The sequence below is a fragment of the Saccoglossus kowalevskii genome, chromosome 20 (genome assembly GCF_978046115.1).
Source record: "Saccoglossus kowalevskii chromosome 20, keSacKowa6.1, whole genome shotgun sequence".
In the NCBI taxonomy this organism is placed as follows: domain Eukaryota; kingdom Metazoa; phylum Hemichordata; class Enteropneusta; family Harrimaniidae; genus Saccoglossus; species Saccoglossus kowalevskii.
In genome coordinates this window covers 21,325,549-21,344,339 of record NC_140660.1, presented here as the reverse complement: position 1 = coordinate 21,344,339, position 18,791 = coordinate 21,325,549, and the positions used below count along the sequence as shown (strand labels likewise).

At 35.4% G+C, this 18,791-nt stretch overlaps 2 protein-coding genes across 2 annotated transcripts in view; one reads left to right on the top strand and one right to left on the bottom strand.

The window, feature by feature from the left end:
- Window positions 1-18,791, bottom strand: part of LOC102802358 (uncharacterized) — a 41,986-nt gene that overhangs the window by 20,198 nt on the left and 2,997 nt on the right. The gene's annotated exons all lie outside the window — the stretch shown is intronic.
- Window positions 7,303-14,847, top strand: LOC144355706 (uncharacterized). The gene is made up of 9 exons (XM_085494686.1): window positions 7,303-7,409; window positions 8,490-8,633; window positions 8,910-9,086; window positions 9,923-10,252; window positions 10,850-11,170; window positions 12,778-12,867; window positions 13,046-13,180; window positions 13,330-13,432; window positions 13,968-14,847. The coding sequence occupies exons 1-9, from the start codon at window positions 7,331-7,333 to the stop codon at window positions 14,455-14,457; spliced, it is 1,869 nt and encodes a 622-aa protein (XP_085350812.1). The 5' UTR covers window positions 7,303-7,330; the 3' UTR covers window positions 14,458-14,847.

The window sequence follows — 18,791 nt, the reverse complement described above, 5'->3', positions numbered from 1 at the left end:
CAGAGTAGTGCATGTTCTAGATTTCGTGTTCAAATTCCAGGGCTAAAACCCATACCGTAGAACATACGAACATACGTATAAATGAACGAAGATGAATGCACAAGATAAGATTTTTAGCAATAATAATTTAAACTAATACTTGTACTAGGTTTCACTGTATTTGTCAGTTGGTTATTCACCGACAATCACCAGCGCTCTCAGTCTTTGATTCAGTTATATATTTAAGTTTTGGGACAGCCTAACCATGTTATAATAATATAAAGTTATGTCTGAACCTGTTGTTTATTTCCAGCTGTACCTTGTGGTATCCCACCATCATTTCCAAATGCCTACCATATAAATAATGAATATATCTATCCAAATATGGTATACTATTATTGCAATGATGGTTACTATAATAATGGTGATGGTAAAGGTACACCATATAAACAATGTTTGGATTCTGGTAGATGGTCAGTTGGAATAGAACCACAATGTACAGGTTTGTTTGATTTTATTTCTTATAAACTACTGCCAACATCATTGTTTGTTACTCGCAATTCAATATGTACATTCATGTAGCTAATTAACTAAAGTTTTAATGTTTACAGTAGGTGTTCTTATGTGAGTATGTTATTTTTGATTGTGTATGATGAAGTTGAAGTTTATTTGTAATATAAAAACACAAATACAAAGGTGTCGTTAGAATACATGGTATCAATTCCGGTACCAATGATTTAAATAGTGTTATATAATGGCTCTGTCATTAAAAAATAGTCGGTAATAACAGAATAATATTATAACAACCTGATATATAAATATTTCCTGTTCAAAACTGACAACTTTGATTAGCTGCTTCATGCAGGAAACTGCATACACTGAACAATTGTTGGAAAACTGACATAGGTAACAACCTATAGAAAAACAAAGCATTTCTCTCATTTCGGAAGCATTACTAGTTTGTGTGTTTCGCACAAACTTGATACATATATTAAACATTTTCATAAGTGCAATATGAACAGATTTACCTAAGTGCTGGCACATATATAGGAATCCATACATAACGAATTCTTATTGCCGTCATTTTGTTCGACAAATCGGATCAAAATTGGTTGACATACTGATGTTTTCTTTTAAATAATGCTGATCTGAAGTCATGCACATTCCTATACATATTGATTGATTCCAGTCAAACAGTACATAAACGATACAAATGTCATCTTTATTGACATGACATGTTGTAATTTGAATTTTCTGATTTAATTAATCTTGATTTTTAATTGCACAACGGGGTCGTCAAGGTAAATTCCGAAATACTAACTATATTATTACTCTATATTCAAGGCATAACTACATCAACTGTGGTAGCTATATCAACACCGAGCACTACAACGCTTGGCAGATCGACTGAAGTAACTCGTGCTACAAGACACGGAGACTCCACACTCCTCGAAACACGGGCCACTAGTAAGTATAAAGTTAGAAAATATGTTTTCTCAGACTTCGAATTGATTTTCATCATTTATTTGTTAAGGTGAATGGAGATTGTTTGATACATATCGGTAAATTTTGTCTCACTTATATCTTTTCGTATTTCATATTAACGTAATTTAAGCTCCAAACACATAACGTATGAGTTATATAAGGAAACCAGACAATGTATAGATAAATTTATGTAAAAGTTAAAAACATTGTTACTGTCGATTATAATGTCGATTTCACTGTTATTGTCATTACTTTGCCTTATACCGACCACAATTTACCAGAAACAGATAATGCATAAATATATTCTTAAGAAAAGTTAAAAACGTTTTTACTGTAGTTACCTACAAACATCACACATATATTCAGACTTCAAGTGGAGAATTTACAGAGAGTCAAGATATCACTCTAAACCCATATGTATCTACAAGTGGAGGTAAGCATAACCTGAATATCGGGTTAAAGAGCAAAACAGGTCGTTTTACTCTTCTGAAATGAATTTGGCTTATGAACCATTACAATTTAATTACATATCCGCTCCAAATAACGCCTTTCACCAACACGTATGTTCGTATATTAATATTTGGTATAAAGTAGATCAATTCATTTGCTTATTTACTTGCTCCGATATTTTTCCACGGTACGTGCTGTATAACACACTGACTTCGTACTGTTAACCTTTAAAAAAGCAGCTCATAATAATATCTTGTTCTCTAACTTGTGTAACCATGCTTGTCTTACAGATAACGTGGTGATATATATTGGTGTCGGTGTAGCTGCATTTGTTACCATGACGATAATCATACTACTTGTGATATCAGTGATACTTTGCAGGAGAAAGAGGTAATATCACAGTATTATTATTAGATATAAATTATACATCTTCACAAATTACATATGATTGTTGTAAAATCAAAATATCGCATGACACATATTATACCTTGAATAATAATTAAGATATTTTAAAACTTCATTTCACAGAATTAAAACCAGCTTAGACCATGAAATGGTGGAGGTTGGTGAAAACACGCATGATGCAGCTCACACTGCTCACAGGAACAGTGGCGTCACAGATGGACATGCAAATGAAGAACATGGTCCAGGGATGAATGAATTTGCATTTGACGACACGGTTGACTATGATGTGATCGATAAAAATTACAAAAGAAATATCACTCCTACCATCGCTGTTGTTGAACCTTTCTACCGGGATATAAACGTAACAGACGATGGAAAACATCATGGAAAACCTGCAACTAGTGTCCAGAAACAGCGCGATCTTGAAATTGTCGAAAGTAATAATATGGAAGCTGACGACACGCTGACTAACATGTATGCGTGTGTGAAAAAACCCAAGACAAGGTCGACACGAAATCGTAATGTTGAGGTAGAAAGCACATTTCCATACGATGATGTCCAAACAGAACTACTGGTTCCTATCAGACTGAGAGTCGATTTGACTGTAAATCCACGTCCGACCACAAATGAGGTAAATCATGATGATGATGAAATTCCGACCACGCAAGTTAGTGACATGTATGCAATCGTTGACATGCGAAATTCTGCGCGATCTCGAAAGATGCCAACAGATAGACCAGTGGTTGCCGAGTCTGTTGATGATGATAACAACGTGCCTGTAGTACCACCTAGGAGAATGTCATTGGTAGAATCTGAAGGGAACAATCAGCAAGAAGGTTTTGTAGATAATTACATTTATCAGTCCCCTAGGGAGTCCGACGTTGGCGATGCAGTTTTATCTCCACCAATCCCACTAAAGGATGGAGATAGAGGCGCACGCACCACTGAGAAGACGACAGACGATTATGAAGGATTCGTAGAATGTGCTATTTACCAGTCAGCTGGGGGTGCCGACGATGATGAAAATAACAGCCAACCACAGGAGGGCTTTGTTGACAATGTTATCTATGAATCAATGTAGACTCTGGTTTGCACCGAGTGCTTACGCACATTTTAGGATTGCTTATGTGTGATGCTTCAACTGATACTTGCTTTATACGTCTTACTTTTCATCTTTCCAAGAAGGGTAGTGAGCAAAAAATAGCTCTTTTGAACACATTAACTTGAGTGATTAGAGATGATATGTTAGAAAATTTCTTCAAAATAACCAGAATCAAGAGTGTAATCAAGCTCTCAAATGGCATAACCTAAATTGTCTTCGCAGTATTTACTTCATGGAACGTTGTAAGTTCATTAAACGGCTCTGGTATGGTCTTTCACTCATGTAAATTCAATGTCCAGCTGAAAGAAGTAAAATATGGATATTGCCAAAAGAACGCCGAGTAGCAATGCATTGTGGGATATAACAGGGACAGACAGAAAATACTCTCATCACCTGCTAAACGAATGCAATTTTTTAAAATTTAATGTAATAATAGGATCAAAAATGTATATAATTATATCGACATCATTTCAAAGGTTAGAAATAGTCTAGTCTGTCATTTGAAAGAAATTAGAAATACAGTGTATGTTAATTTAATTAAATTAAAAGGTAGTTCTCGTCACCCAGTACGTATTCGAATTTCGTGTACAAAATCTATTGTTTACATACGTTGCACAGGTCACTATGGGTTTATGTCGAGTATGGCACGATACAAATTTGGTTGTAATTTGCTTTCATCACTTTGATGTGCCGGAATGAAGAGCATATCGTCATTCGACAGTCTACAGGACTATGTGTCAAGGGCTGGGATCAACTCGATATGCAGTCCTGCGCTCAAAACCACCACTGACGATGTGATAATATTTTGAATGCAATATGGTGCTGTGAAAAATTGTACCATTAACTTGCGGAATTTCCAGACTCATGTAGTACTCATGCCTGAATACACAACTATAATTCAAATAATTCTGTCAGTTTATTCTGTGAAAGATGACAAAAGTTGATTTTGACATATAGATTTAATGTTATTATTGTTATGTTATGTTTTTATATTTTTCATACAAAATTGCTTGTGCTAGTAATTTGTTTCATGTGACGAATCAGCAGTATGTAGATTTCGTATTATACAATTGAGTACATCGTATTACACGTGTACATTGTGACTGATGATTTAGTAATAATAATCATATATTGTTGTTATTAGCTAACTGACTAATTTTCAAAATGTAATGTGGCTTTAGTGTCACGATAAAAATGGTCACTTGCTGTGTTTATCAACTCAAATGTGTTTTGTTGCAACAGTACCATCTCATTATTTTCTGGACAATTATGTCAAATACCTAGACTAACTTTGTGTCGGACAACAGCGTCAATTGATTGCAACTATCTGATATCTCTGTTAATGATTTTTATAGATTGAATGGAAGATTTGAGTAAAATTCTCAATTTTTAATATTTCTGATACTCTATACTTGAGATAAATACATTTCAGAATTATCATGAACTACAAATCTTACGTTAACAGGAAAGGCATTGTACGTACTAAAAAACCGATACACATGTGTGTCATTTCATCGATAGAAATCTCGATGTGTGCTACAAAAACAGCTTTTCCATGTCATGATATCTAATAGTCAAATATATTCATCGATATACAGTGTCAAACATTAATACTGAACATGTTCTCTTACAATCAGCATTGTACTCCTGACCCCGTTCCTCGACCAATCTATTGATAGTTGACATGTTTTATATTCCGACTTAGCCCCCCCCGGCAGAAATCAATGATTGGTGCATAAGATGTATTAATCCATCATTGGAAGATAATTCAAATAACATTGCATGGCGAGATCGAGTATATTTTCAGAAAGCTAAATCTTTTGGGATTATAACAATCCATGTCAGATAACCATTTTTCGTATTTAGTATACTGAAAAACCATTCAATTTCAAAGGCATTTAATTTCAATATTTTGAGCATATCGATTGGCTATCAACTTCACGAATTTGCCTTTGAAAAAAGTTCGTTTGTTTTAATTTATAAAAATGTGACATGTCCATGTGAATTTTGAATGAATCACCCATCATAAGGGATGTCCACAAGGTCGGAATAAAACACCTAGCGAGATGAAACATTCAACACAATTAATAACTGTCGAAAGTACAGCGCCCTCTATCACCACTTTCATCTACAAAACTTCGTGGCAACGCGCCCTCTATCGCCACTTATTTTATTTGGAAGTGTCAAGCATATAGTGCCCATAATTCAACATTTCATCATCAGTGTAATACATTGCATGCACAATTGCTTAGTTAACCCTATATTGTTAAAACGCGTCACCAGGTGTATGGAAGGAAGGATGGTCGCCAAATCTCAGTATGCAAACGACGCTCAGGCGTGGTATAGACTGTCGACAGTCCCTCTGGCCTTACGTGTGTGTGTGTGTTTTTTTTATTATTAATATTAATCAAACGCCGTAGTCGTTTGCGAAATGCCGAAGGCATTTCAAGCGAGGGCCGTAAGGCCCGAGAGACTGTTATAGCCTGCAGGACTGGCCTTGCTATTAATTATGCATGCATCTCGATGACGTAGTAATAATTTGCATATGGGCGGAGTTAAACTGTTATGCAAAGGTCAAATCGCGTTTTTTTTTTATTTCACGCATGACTTTGATCGTCTCGCCGAGTATAGATCGTTTTCTGCAAAGTCACCGATACTGTCCAGCAGGAATGGCGCCATTTCATAAGTCAGCGACTTGCCACTGCCAGTCGGCGCTGTGAGAAAAACATCTTTCTTCTGCAAATAGCCATCAATGACTTGTCGCTGGATTGGTCGAATACTTTCATACCCAAGTTTCTTCAACGCCAGCGAAACTGCATCGTCACAAGCCATCTTCAAAGCAGTGCACTGAACGAAGTTTATAAACTATTGCGTCGTCTGGTGGCTCAATTTTTTTTACTTCCTGTTGACCTGGGACTGCGTGACTTGTGATTGGTTAGCATTTTTATGACATCACTCTGCCTGTCAATCATGATGGTACGCTACAGGAGAATTTCTCTACAGTGGCGAGTGGTGGCGCAGCAGGCTATAACAGTCTCTCGGGCCTTACGGCCCTCGCTTGAAATGCCTTCGGCATTTCGCAAACGCCTACGGCATTTGATTAATATTAATATTAATAAAAAAAAACACACACACGTAAGGCCAGAGGGACTGTCGACAGTCTAGCGTGGTACACAAATTCGTGATGCTCTGGACTATTATTGACAATCATATTGCGTGGGGTACACAAAAAAAAATATATACGTGATTCTAACTGCTTGTTGGAAACACGAAGAAGCGGTATATTGCAGCTTTGCGCATTTAGAACATCCGAAATTCAATCCTACTTTCCGGTTTGTTGACGTCATGTCACACATTATGCGCAAGCGCGCAGCATTGTACAAATCTCCATGGTTTAAATACACATGAACAGCAGAATTTTTCATGAGAGAACTGACTGAATATAACTGACCTGACATAGTGCAACGGGATTCACCCAAATAAATGCACAAATGAAGGTAGGTAATCAACTTCATATATGATGTATTCCCAACTCCCTCTGGTAGCGAACCTTGCATGTAAACACATCCCAGGAAGGCACGAATCAGCAACTCTTTGAATAATTCTCTATTATATCTATCTATTCTGCCAGGACCGACCCACGAAAGCTGGCATTTTAAATGTCGAATAACTAAAATAATCACTGTATACAGCTAGACAGTGTTTAGCTAAAGTCAAGAGTTCAGTAACAGAGACGATTTACTATTCCGTAATTCGGCACACTGCCAGCAAGGTGAGACAAGTCAAAGAGAATGTATATTAACATATGAATAACACCAATCCATTTTCTATTGTTGGTATGTCCCACTGTAGAGTCAATACAAACTGTAGTTATAATACCTTGGTGTGACTTCAGTACTGTACAGTGTAATGATTATGACGATATTACGTGTGTATTCACTGTTATTTACCATCATATATGTATGTAAATCTGTAGTACATGGACAAGGTAATACTTTGTATTCTTTGTATTTTACAATCGTGTTAGTATTTATCAATTTGTTTGGAATGTGATTCCGTACGAGGAAGTAAAAATGTTTGTTGAATTATTATAGTGCACTATTTCTAAACGCAGTAACTCTGTTAAAACTAGATCATTGTGCAAATAAAAACTATGTTGTGCTGAAGTGTTTTAGTCACCGTATTTATACCCGCCCAACTACACGGTGTGTAAATTAGTTCAGTTTTGCACCGTTTCCTTACTTCCGCATTCAAGTGTATAAATGAATACTCAATGAGGAGTGGTCTCCACATTCCATTTTACTAGTAATTATTTCATTATTATTGACATGAATTATTTTTCTTCACAAATTTAAAAAACGCAACATACACTATTTCAGGTACGAACACTCACGCTGTGTAACTACGCCTATGAATGAGGTCACATGTCATGTCGACTACTCTTAATAGCGCCTATGTGTTCGATCCCAGAATCTCCGTTAACAATGAAATTTAGCAAACCTGAACGAGACGTGTCTCTATTTAACAATACGCGTGATTAATGTTACCAATAACCTCAAGGACCGAATGCTGAGACCATGTTTGGAATTAACTGATTCTTTTTCAGTTCTGTGTCTTGGGTTTCACTGCTGTTGGATTGTGACCTCCGGGTGCGCCACGAGCTTGATGATTTTTACATTAAAATAATTAAACATGACTGATAACACAACACACTACATAGCGGCTGCGACTTTGTCCGGGTTGGATTTGTCAGTGATTTGTTTTTGACTTTCGCATACGACTCAACTACTCTAAGCTTGAGTCTTTCAAAACCCAATATATACTATTCTTCCGTGCCGCGACTCTACCTATCGCAATGAAACACGACTCATATTATGATTATTTTGTACCTTGAATGAGTTGTGGACATAAAATCATCAGTCAATATTGTTTGCATACGCGTCCGGGTGTATGAACATTCGTAAAATGACACACCAATGTGATGAATCCGTAATCACCTGTTAGTTTTATATTTTATTTGCTATATACATGTATTATTTAAATAAATACTACACTTTTTATGTTTCAGTTAATGTAAGACTATCAGGAGGTGTGACACCATTCCAGGGTAGAGTAGAAATAAGAAGAGACAATGGTGAATGGGGATTGGTATGTGCAATGACTGCAGAGAAATGGGATTCGATTGAAGCACGGGTTGTGTGTAAACAATTAGGTAATATGAATATTGATATTTCTCTATTTGTTACGGGGTAGGCCATGCTGGTCATGAAATACTGTGTGTAAGACTGTGTGTATGGTTTAAAGTCATGGTCGTAATTTCAAATTTGGCTTGTTATATACATGGTTATATGTCATTAATATTTTATCCGATTACATACAAATAAAATCTCGAGACAAATGTTTACCACTATTGATCACGATCATAACTTATTTGTGCAGTATTGATAATTCAATTATATAGCTTAATTTATTCTCAATCGACAAATAGGTTTTGTAGATGTAATGTGGACGTGGAGTAACAGTGAATTTGGTGTCAGTGATCTACCAGTTAGTGTATGTGATATCAGTTGTGACGTATCAGCCACGTCACTTAATGATTGTACAATATCTAGTACTGAGACTTGTAGTAATTGTCCAGATAATCAAGCTGGCGTTACCTGCTATTGTGAGTATTTTTAAATGACAAATATGCTTCTAAAATGTTTGGGACATTTACACGATTTAATTTACGATTGGTTAACTCAATGTCATATGTATTTCTGTCACAAACTACATTACATTAGTTATGGGATTTAAAATTCCTGCTTGCTCGAAATCCAAAGTGAACAATAATATTAATTTAACGTTAAAGTTGACTAAACTGAGTGAGGGTGACTAGAATTAGACTGAACATGACACAATAAGAAACTTGAGGTATATATAAATGATCCAGTGATATGGTTGTTATCACAAATGTCTGTATTTTGAGTATTTAATAACATTTATGTATATGTTGATTAGCAAATTGAAAATCATATTGACGAGATGTAAACGATAACAAAACAAATACCCCTTGGCTGTCAATAGACCAATTTCGGGACCGTGGGTTGTTGTTTACAAGAGCGCATACCCACGACAGAAAGAAAGGGTTGTGCGAAATCAACATTGTCGCGCCAACATTGTAGCCAAAAAATCGAACCTCGACTATTCTATTCACTCTTTGTCCTTAAGCGTTTTCATATGTCAATTTCATAGTTTACATCTTCTTTACTCACTAAATACTCGAAATAACGATAAACATAAAATAATATCGCGCATCCAGATTTATGTAGCAATATCCACCGAATTCATGTCAAAACTCGACGGTAACATTAATATACAGCTTTTCTGAACATTTTTTTGTAATATTCACTGGATACAGAATTTGCATCAATCAGATGTATTCCATAAAATTATATTTGAACAGTTTTTGCACAACGCGAAACAGACAATCCTCACTTTATAGTTCAACTCTGATTCTAGTTCCAGGTTTTCTAGGTCGTTACAAAGAAGGAGTAGATCCAAACAGAATATTTTCATCAAATATGTACAATTATGGAAACTCAATTACCACAATTCAAGGATGTATTCAGACATGTAGAGACAACTCTAAACCAATAGCAGTACTTGTCAGTGCAGATGGATGTTACTGTGGTGATGATGACACTGATTACCAGCAATACGGTGAAGCTGTGCCTGGAGAGATGATCAACGAATATGTATTCTATGGTACCCAACAATGTAGTGGAGATACTGGTACTGAACCTTACATACAAGGATGTGGTGGTGATTACCAATTAGATGTCTATGATAGTAAGTTTATTTGTAGAACCTCTCTATGTGAATGTAGCCCATGAAGTCAGGTAAGGCTTATTATGATACAAACAAACTTGTATACCCGTTGAAACTCCTTAGTTTAGTTAGGTCTGTATTCCCCGATGTTCTTGGTTGTGAATTTATAGACAATACACTTGTGTCTGAATTGTAATGAACAATATGTTATGTTAAAAAGTAACTGTTCAAAAAATAGATTTTCTATAATTACCATTTTCACGAATGAAAAAGGGAGTTGTAACTCCCTTATTTTTTACTACATCTAATTCAGCACAGCTTTGTTATGTTCTATGGGACACACGGAAGTCAATCACACATATACAATTCTATACATTTAAAAAGCGACTCACACATGTATTCGATTCAATTTCATACAACATTTAACTTTTGTCTGATGTAAATTTGGTGACAATTCTCCAAATAATGATGGCTTTTCTGTTATGTTCATCAAATTAGAATCATCTACCTTATTTGTTAAACTATCTGTTATAACTAAACATCATCTCGTTGAATAATTAATGCCTGAAAATATTTGAAAATAGTGAATGATTAATTTCAATATCAATTATGTTACAGCTACTATCGGTGCATGTGGAGGACAGTACACTGATGACAGTGGTTATATATATTCCCCGAACTTTCCTGGCAAGTATCCACGTGACCAGAATTGTATATGGACGATTACAGTTGAAGACAACCATATAATTCAGCTTAGTTTATTGATGATTATGATAAGTACTGGTGATTACCTGGATATAAGAGATGGTGATGACGTAATGGCACCACATATTACATGGCACAACATGACAGTGTACTGTTCTGGAAATATATTGTGGTTACAATTTTATTCTAATTCAGATATAAACACAGATTTGGGATTTGCATTGACATACCAAGGTAAATCGATGTTGACATTTGTACTTCGCCATGAAAAATAACTCATTTAGGTGCATACACATGTGCAATTATTATCTAGTACTATTCCTTCTACAACAAACTGTCAAATGTAAATAATGCCGAATACCATCAACATTGCGTTGAAATACGTGTACTATCAGTTTCACAAGAATTCTGTTCTAAAGGTGGTATGTCTTGAAAAAAACAATGTAAGGAGATTAAAAGTAAACAAGACGTTTCAGCACCTAGCATGTAATATGAGAAAGAGGATATTTTCTGACAATGTAAACTCAATCAAGCAATACCAATTAATAGGTACATATTATACACATATTATAGTGTGGATAAAGGCAAGTTTAAATTGTATTTCCATTATTTCAGTTTGCACATTAGATATATAGAATCAAACATTTACATTTCACAAATGGTTTGCAAGTGGAGTGGAGAATTTTGCGCTGACCACAACATCATAATGCTGTGATTGTTACAATTGGTTTTGTTAGTGATGCAAATGAGTGATTCTGGGAGAACAAGTTTATTTACTTATCCGCGTAATCGGGTTTGCGTTGTTGTACACACCTATTACACACCTATAATTTTGCAATCGTATTGTTCAGAGCGTTCATTGGTAATAGATAATAAAGTTACATACCTTTATAACATAACATACATTATATTATATACATCAACGGTTGATTAATCTTGTAAACTACTGACACGAGTGTGGCGAGTTTACGGATAAATTTACAACAAACATTACAGGCCTGACATCATTCTAGACTAAATCAAGACACACCAATAGCTATATATTCCAATATCGCCTACCACACAATAAACGACATATCATCCATAAACATATCAACATAAATATACCAGGCGATCTGCAACGAAGAGACTCGAATCAATTTGGATCAAAAATGGCTGCACACACCTCAAGATACCAAATCTGACAGTGAGGGCGCTGCGTACGAGTTTTGGTTTTCTTTGTTTCACTTTTACAGGCGTTTTTAAAGGTTTACTTCTTTTTCGTTTCAAAAATTTGCACTTGATATCGGGAGTGTTGATGTGCATTCTTTCAGTGTATTATTTGATCAAAAATACATGATACTGGAGGGTCGTCTGATTTACAACTGTTGTATATTGCTCTTGTATACAATTTCACACCAACTGTGTGTCGAGATCAATTGTTTCGGTACTAGTCTTGACAGCCGTATACAAAGAGTTATAAGAATCTAATGAATGAAATTGTCTGAAACAGTTTATATGCAAAATTTCTAATCACATTCTATTAAGGCACTACATGATGCCATAATGTATTCACTGTTCACTTGGACAGTGTCTTCTAAACTAGTATGATGACCATACAGTATAACAAATTCCAAGTAATTCATAGCAACATGACAGCATAAAATTTATATTAGCCAAGAAAAGTTGTACAATAGTTACCAAAGTTTCCTGTTGCGTTTTGTTATATTTTTCATATTACAAAATTTTGCGTTTTTTTAATCAACGACAGCGACTATATATGCACGAATTATTGACTGATACAACTGTATAAATTATAAAATGCATACATTACCCATAATGTGATTTTATGTGTATTTCAGTTATAGCCAGTTCATCAACACCTTCATCTAGTACTATACAGAAAATGACTCACAGTACTCACCAAAATAAGCTGAGTGTGGAATCCACAGGTAAGTATTTCACATTCAGACATTTTTTTATGTTTTTCACTTTTGAAAAATATGTTCTATTTTATTGTGTGTTTTTAGTACCATGTAAACAACTGCAATATTGTTCTGTAACTTGTCATGAAAAGTGTTGTTTTGTATTTAAAACAATTGAAACAATTCTACCATTTCATCTTATAAGGTACTGACGATACTTCTAAGTACAGCTCGACACTTAGTGGAGACAACACATTTGTGTATGATACCACTTTCAAATCTAGTTTCCCGTCAAGTGAGAGCAAGGAAGAGATGTGTGGAAAGCAATTCAATCAGACAGGTGATTAGTAAAGCATAAATTGTATTCATGATGTATATGTCAGTATTTGTTATTTCTGCGTTATCTGGCATATATCATGCAATGTCTGTGATTAGATGCATTTCTAATCCCTCTGTGATACTCAACACATTTTAGAATTGTTATTACAGAGACGAGTCTAGGTGTATGTGTAGGGGTTAGTGTTGCTGTTACCCTTATTGTTGTCACACCACTAATCGTATTGATGTCTATATTTCTGTGCAGAAGAGTAAGGTAAGTTGGATTGTTGATTCAATCATTAATATTTATGATGTCATTGTCTGAAATATATGCTACCAACATGAAAATACGTATGTTTATCATATAATATAGAAAATATAGAACACAGTCTTGTGCATGTAATTGGTGTGATCTGTATTTCCGCCTTATATATGGGCCCACATTACTTGTACGACAATTTTATTAATATCTGAACATGCCGGCAAACATTTTCCGTTCAGCGTGCGATCCCGTGTTATGTGTGAAATCAAACGTGAAAACAGAACAAACAAAAATCATAACCTCGTAGTGGCGTCAAAACATCGCGTGGGATTCGACAAACGCGAAACAATTTTCACGCTCATATAATTTGGTGTAAACATTTGATGATGTTCAATTTTGATGAAGTAAGGCTATTTTTGACATTGAACTAAAAACTGAAAGGAGAGAGATTCCGCGTTTTTCATGCATTACGCGAGAACTCGCAGTGAACGGAAAATTACCTATTTACACACGTTAAAACAATTACTCTTGTTGTTTTACCAAACAGATTCAAATCTGTAGAAGAGAAAGAAATGACAAACTTGGAAGAAACAAGTAATCGTACATATCAAGACCTTATCACAAATGTTCATGCTAATGACCAAGACAATGCGGGCAAAAATGAATACCAGTCTTTAAACTTTCACGGTGAGCATAATAAGACAGAGACGGACTACGTCAATACACCGAAATCAGGCGCTTATGAGGAGTTGGCAATACGACCAGAGGTTGTGGAACAAAAGAAGGATGTACGGCAACGTGCAGTGGGCCATTACGTGAACACTTCTAACACCAAACAAGGTGAGATAGGTAGAGTGGCCGATGTTCAGAAGGCAGTGACCACTTTACGACAATGGTTGGACGTATATGACGTAACCAACCCTACATCCACTGACGACAAGACTACGTGGGATATGTCTGAAATACAGCAGGCAATTCAAACATTGGCACACCATGTAAACACGCCTAATAAAATTGACATTAAGAGATTAAAGTGAAGCATAATTTACCAGACAAGATTAGGAGTTACCTTAAAAACCCGTCCCAATCAAGCACTGATCATTTCAATATGACATTTACGATTTTGAAGCAGTGTTTTCTTTATGTGCCCTGTGTCTTTTAAAGCAGGATTCACTCTATATGTGTGTGTACATTCGAACAGAGTTTATTCTTGAATAAATAATTACCATAATTGACAGGAGAACATCATAAGAACACGAATCTCACGTAATGAATAATTTTACTCTAGAGACAGATAAACGTGGCCTTTTGTTTTTATATATCATTATTAATCAGTTACTTTATTGGGATTCGTGGCATTTATTATGTAATAATAATCCTGTATATGCCGAACTGTATTACGAAATAAAGGATTTTGGTTGCCAGAAGATGCAATTTGTTTCGTAGTGATTGGATTTACATAACGCCGTGTTTAACATGTTTTTGTGATATAGCATGGTTATGGTTCTTATTCAGAACAGAAATACGAATAGCAAATACCAATATTACACTAGTATATTTCTAAATATTTTGTTCTAAGAAAACGAAATCACAAAGGTGGCATAGATAACATTATAAGGTCTCATTTTAGAAAAAGGAAACTGACACTAGGTAATTGAATCCTAGTTGTACGTACTGGTTTGCAAGTTACCAGTATGATGACGTGAGAATTACAGCATTGACCAGCCACGATTGCATTCATTTAATTTAAATATAATGATATCTCGTCGGTCGGAGTCTCGGCAAAAACAAACGTTCATGGACATACGAAACTAATTTCCAAAGATCACATCTCCACTAGACTATACGACAAAAGAAATGATTTCGATTTCGCCATCATTATTTTCCATACATTTCCAGTAACATTCCACGTGCTCCAGATTTATTCGGCATAATAATACAAATGTACACGCCAACAGCGGTGGAAATACATTTTTAGAGACCACCAGAGCTTACTGTAAATCTCAGACAGTCATAATGTACGTTTGAGTTGTACAGTCTGCTATCATCTTTTATATTATGTGAACAGCTGCCAGGGCGGGTTGTTTCTGTTCAGTCAGAACTCGTAATGTGTGGTTATGGCAGTTGATGACGGCCGTAAGATGGTAATCAAAATGAGTGCAGTACAAGCTGTCATCATTCTCGTCAGTATGTAGAAATAATGCGTGTGCCTCCCCCAGTGAATTCGCCAGCGTCTGTTTGCATCTCGCCTGAGCTAAGCAACACAGGCCGGCATATTGGGGACACTCCTGGTTTTCAAGGGTCCTCGCAAGTGTTCCAAACTGCTCGCTCGCTTCCGCTACATTTGGCTTTCTTAAAAACGTTTCTTCAAGTTACTAGTACTAGAAACTGCGCGATATTTTCCAAGAAATTCGACTTCTCTCTCCATATTTACAGCAAGAAATTGCGAGTTACGGTGAAATACGTTTTAGAATATTCAGCGATTTACGTAGAATATATCGAAATTACAGTATTACCTTGTTTCGCCTTTATGTAATTTGTAGCTTGTCATTTGTACTTGTTCTAATATTACAAAAAAACTAAGTCTATGACAAGTTTAAATATACAAATACTCAGATATTCAATTTATTAGGTATTTTAATTTATTTTTAAATATTTTAATGTAGGTATAACATGTAAATATACAAAATGTTTCGGACGAATGGCCAGTTTATAAAATTGCTAGTCATTGTCGGCGACAGGCGTTGGTGGCGCTAGTCACACGCGACTGCATATCGAGTTAGGGAATATACATAATATATTTGTGGGAGGGTGAGTAAAATGGTCAAATCAGCAATTTTTTTTTCTTTACTAACAAGGCATTTTCTCACGAGAAGAAGATTATTTTGAAAAATATGCTTCACTGTACGGATATTTTTATAAATTCTATATAGAATATTTAAAGACATGTTTAAAATGACATATTTATTTTCTAAGATTTAAATTTAATTTACACTCCGCAAAAACATGAAAAGAAGATAAAAATGTGATAAAAACTATGCTGGTTTAGCTAAAAATTATATGATATAATAAAAAAACTGTCTCCTATTTTCCCGTCTATTTTGTTTTGAGAGTAGTTGAGCGTCTTATCCCTCGGGTGAACATATCTAATATAACTGACTTTCAAGGGAAAAAGTCTCCGTATTCAGAATGTATTTTGCAAAGTGGGAATGCAACTTACAAAAACAAAACAATACGTATTTTTCTAAACCAATACAAATTATATACTATATTTTTTTACATGACAATTATTAATAATAATATGACAGAACCCCACACCCTCCCCGTGGCTTTCGTTGCGTATGGAAGTTATTTTCACGAGTGATGCGGTGTATCCTGCGGCCGTACTTTCACGAGCGAAGCGAGTGAAAGTACAGCAGAATACACCGCATCTCGATAAATAAGCGAGATGTATTACTTATTTGTGAAAAAATTGAATACGGTTATGTTATTTTCTAGAATATTCATTTCATTATTTCTCTATTTCGTCACGTTATGTCATATTGTGGCGTTTGCAGATGAAAGTGTTTGTCGCCCAGTGTCTGATCTACTAACTTGTGCCAATACCAGGCACTCAACATTGTTATTGTTTTATTACCACAACGCTTTTATAGACTAAAAGCCGTATGTATGCATTGACCTACAAACCCCGTATGTAAGGCGAACCGGGATGGTGACTACCGCCAAAAATAAGTAAGATATATAATAGAACGCGCCAAGTGCGTGATACCTAATTTTTGACATGTTCTGTGTTTGTAGCTAAACAACAGATGGTGAAATATATAAATGGTGCCATGGTTATATTTGTTCTACTGTTACGAAAATCAAAAATGTTCGTCAATACACCTTTCCTATAAGTCGCGCCCTCTGGCGACGAAGCGTTTCTATGACGTATGACACAAAAGCCATTTAAAAGTCTAATACCTCTCTGATCTTCAGTCGTACATCATCAAAGAATATATTTTGAAAGATTTGACTATATTCTAAATGATGAACGTTTACACTACTAATTTTGAAGCCAGGAAAACGCACCACCGCTAATAGCGCCATTAATCGAAATGGTTTATTGATCTAGAATAGTTTTTTTTACTGAACTCAGCATGGCGTGGCAAATCAATGTTCCATTTTCGTCCCAAGCAGCCTGTGTTGTCGAAAAGTAACCACATTGCCATTACGCTACAGTTTCATAACAAATGTGAACGCTTTTCCAAAGATTAACCTAGTTTGAATAATAGCCAAATATATTGAAAATAAATTTGTTTGCGGGGATTGTTGTCGCTTAATCGCGTTAAAACACTAGCCTAGCTCCACACCGCAACACCACACATTGAACTTAAAACCATTCTGTGTGTAATATTAGTAATATTATGGCTCATCTTTTTCGTTAAGGTAATATAATTGTTATTAAATTCCATACATGAGCACAATATTGAATATAAGCGTGGTAAAATGATGTTATTCTAAACAACTATGATATGTTGACAAGAAGTCATCGACGTAGTGCTGAACAGACTACTGTTTTGAATACTTCCGTTCAATTTCTTCATATTCACTTACGCGCGTTTACGTAATTGACTAACGTTGTCATTGCCTTCTGCACATCTGACATTTCCCCCTTCTTCCCACTATCAGTTGCTACGTCATGGGCAGTAAAATATTGCTGCAAGACGATCAATGCTTCCTGTATTTTCGACACGTTACCTAACTCGTCTTGATTTGCTTGTTTCGATACATCTTGTCCTAATTCAATATCCTCATAACAACCAGGTTTAGGAGTATTGACATAGTCCGACTCTGTTTTATTTTGCTCGTTTTGATAATTTAAAGCCTGGTATGCATTGTCAACGCCGCCAGTTGTGATAATGTCCTGATATGTACGATCATTACATTTATTGTTCATTTCTTTCTTCGGTCCCGGTAGATTTGAGTCTGTTGGATAAAGTGACAATGAGGAACTGACAGTAAGTTCATTGTATGAAGTTCCAATTTGTTTATATTTAGACATATATAGGGATCCATTCATTCTAATACTGATAGTTTCTTCAAGATGAACATGTACTTGATAGATACAGAGTCAAATTTTGTTTACAGTAACAAAATGTTGTTTGATTACGTCAGTAGCAGTGCAGGTTCGTTCAAAGTTCTTGCAAGTTGCGCACCGTCAATGACTCATGTTTAATCAAATTTATTCAAAGGGACTACAAGTTTCCAAGAGTTCACGTTTATCGGCTTTATACCAATTGGATACGTGGAAGAATATTTTAGGTGTTTGTATAATAACCAATTGCGAACGAGGATGACAACATGGCGGATAATTATGACGTATTTAGAC

Coding starts and splice junctions, on each gene's coding strand:
- LOC144355706 (XM_085494686.1), top strand. CDS start 7,331: ATGATTATGACGATATTACGTGTGTATTCACTGTTATTTACCATCATA. Junction 7,410..8,489: donor ATCTGTAGTACATGGACAAG/GTAATACTTTGT, acceptor TTTATGTTTCAG/TTAATGTAAGACTATCAGGA. Junction 8,634..8,909: donor GGTTGTGTGTAAACAATTAG/GTAATATGAATA, acceptor ATCGACAAATAG/GTTTTGTAGATGTAATGTGG.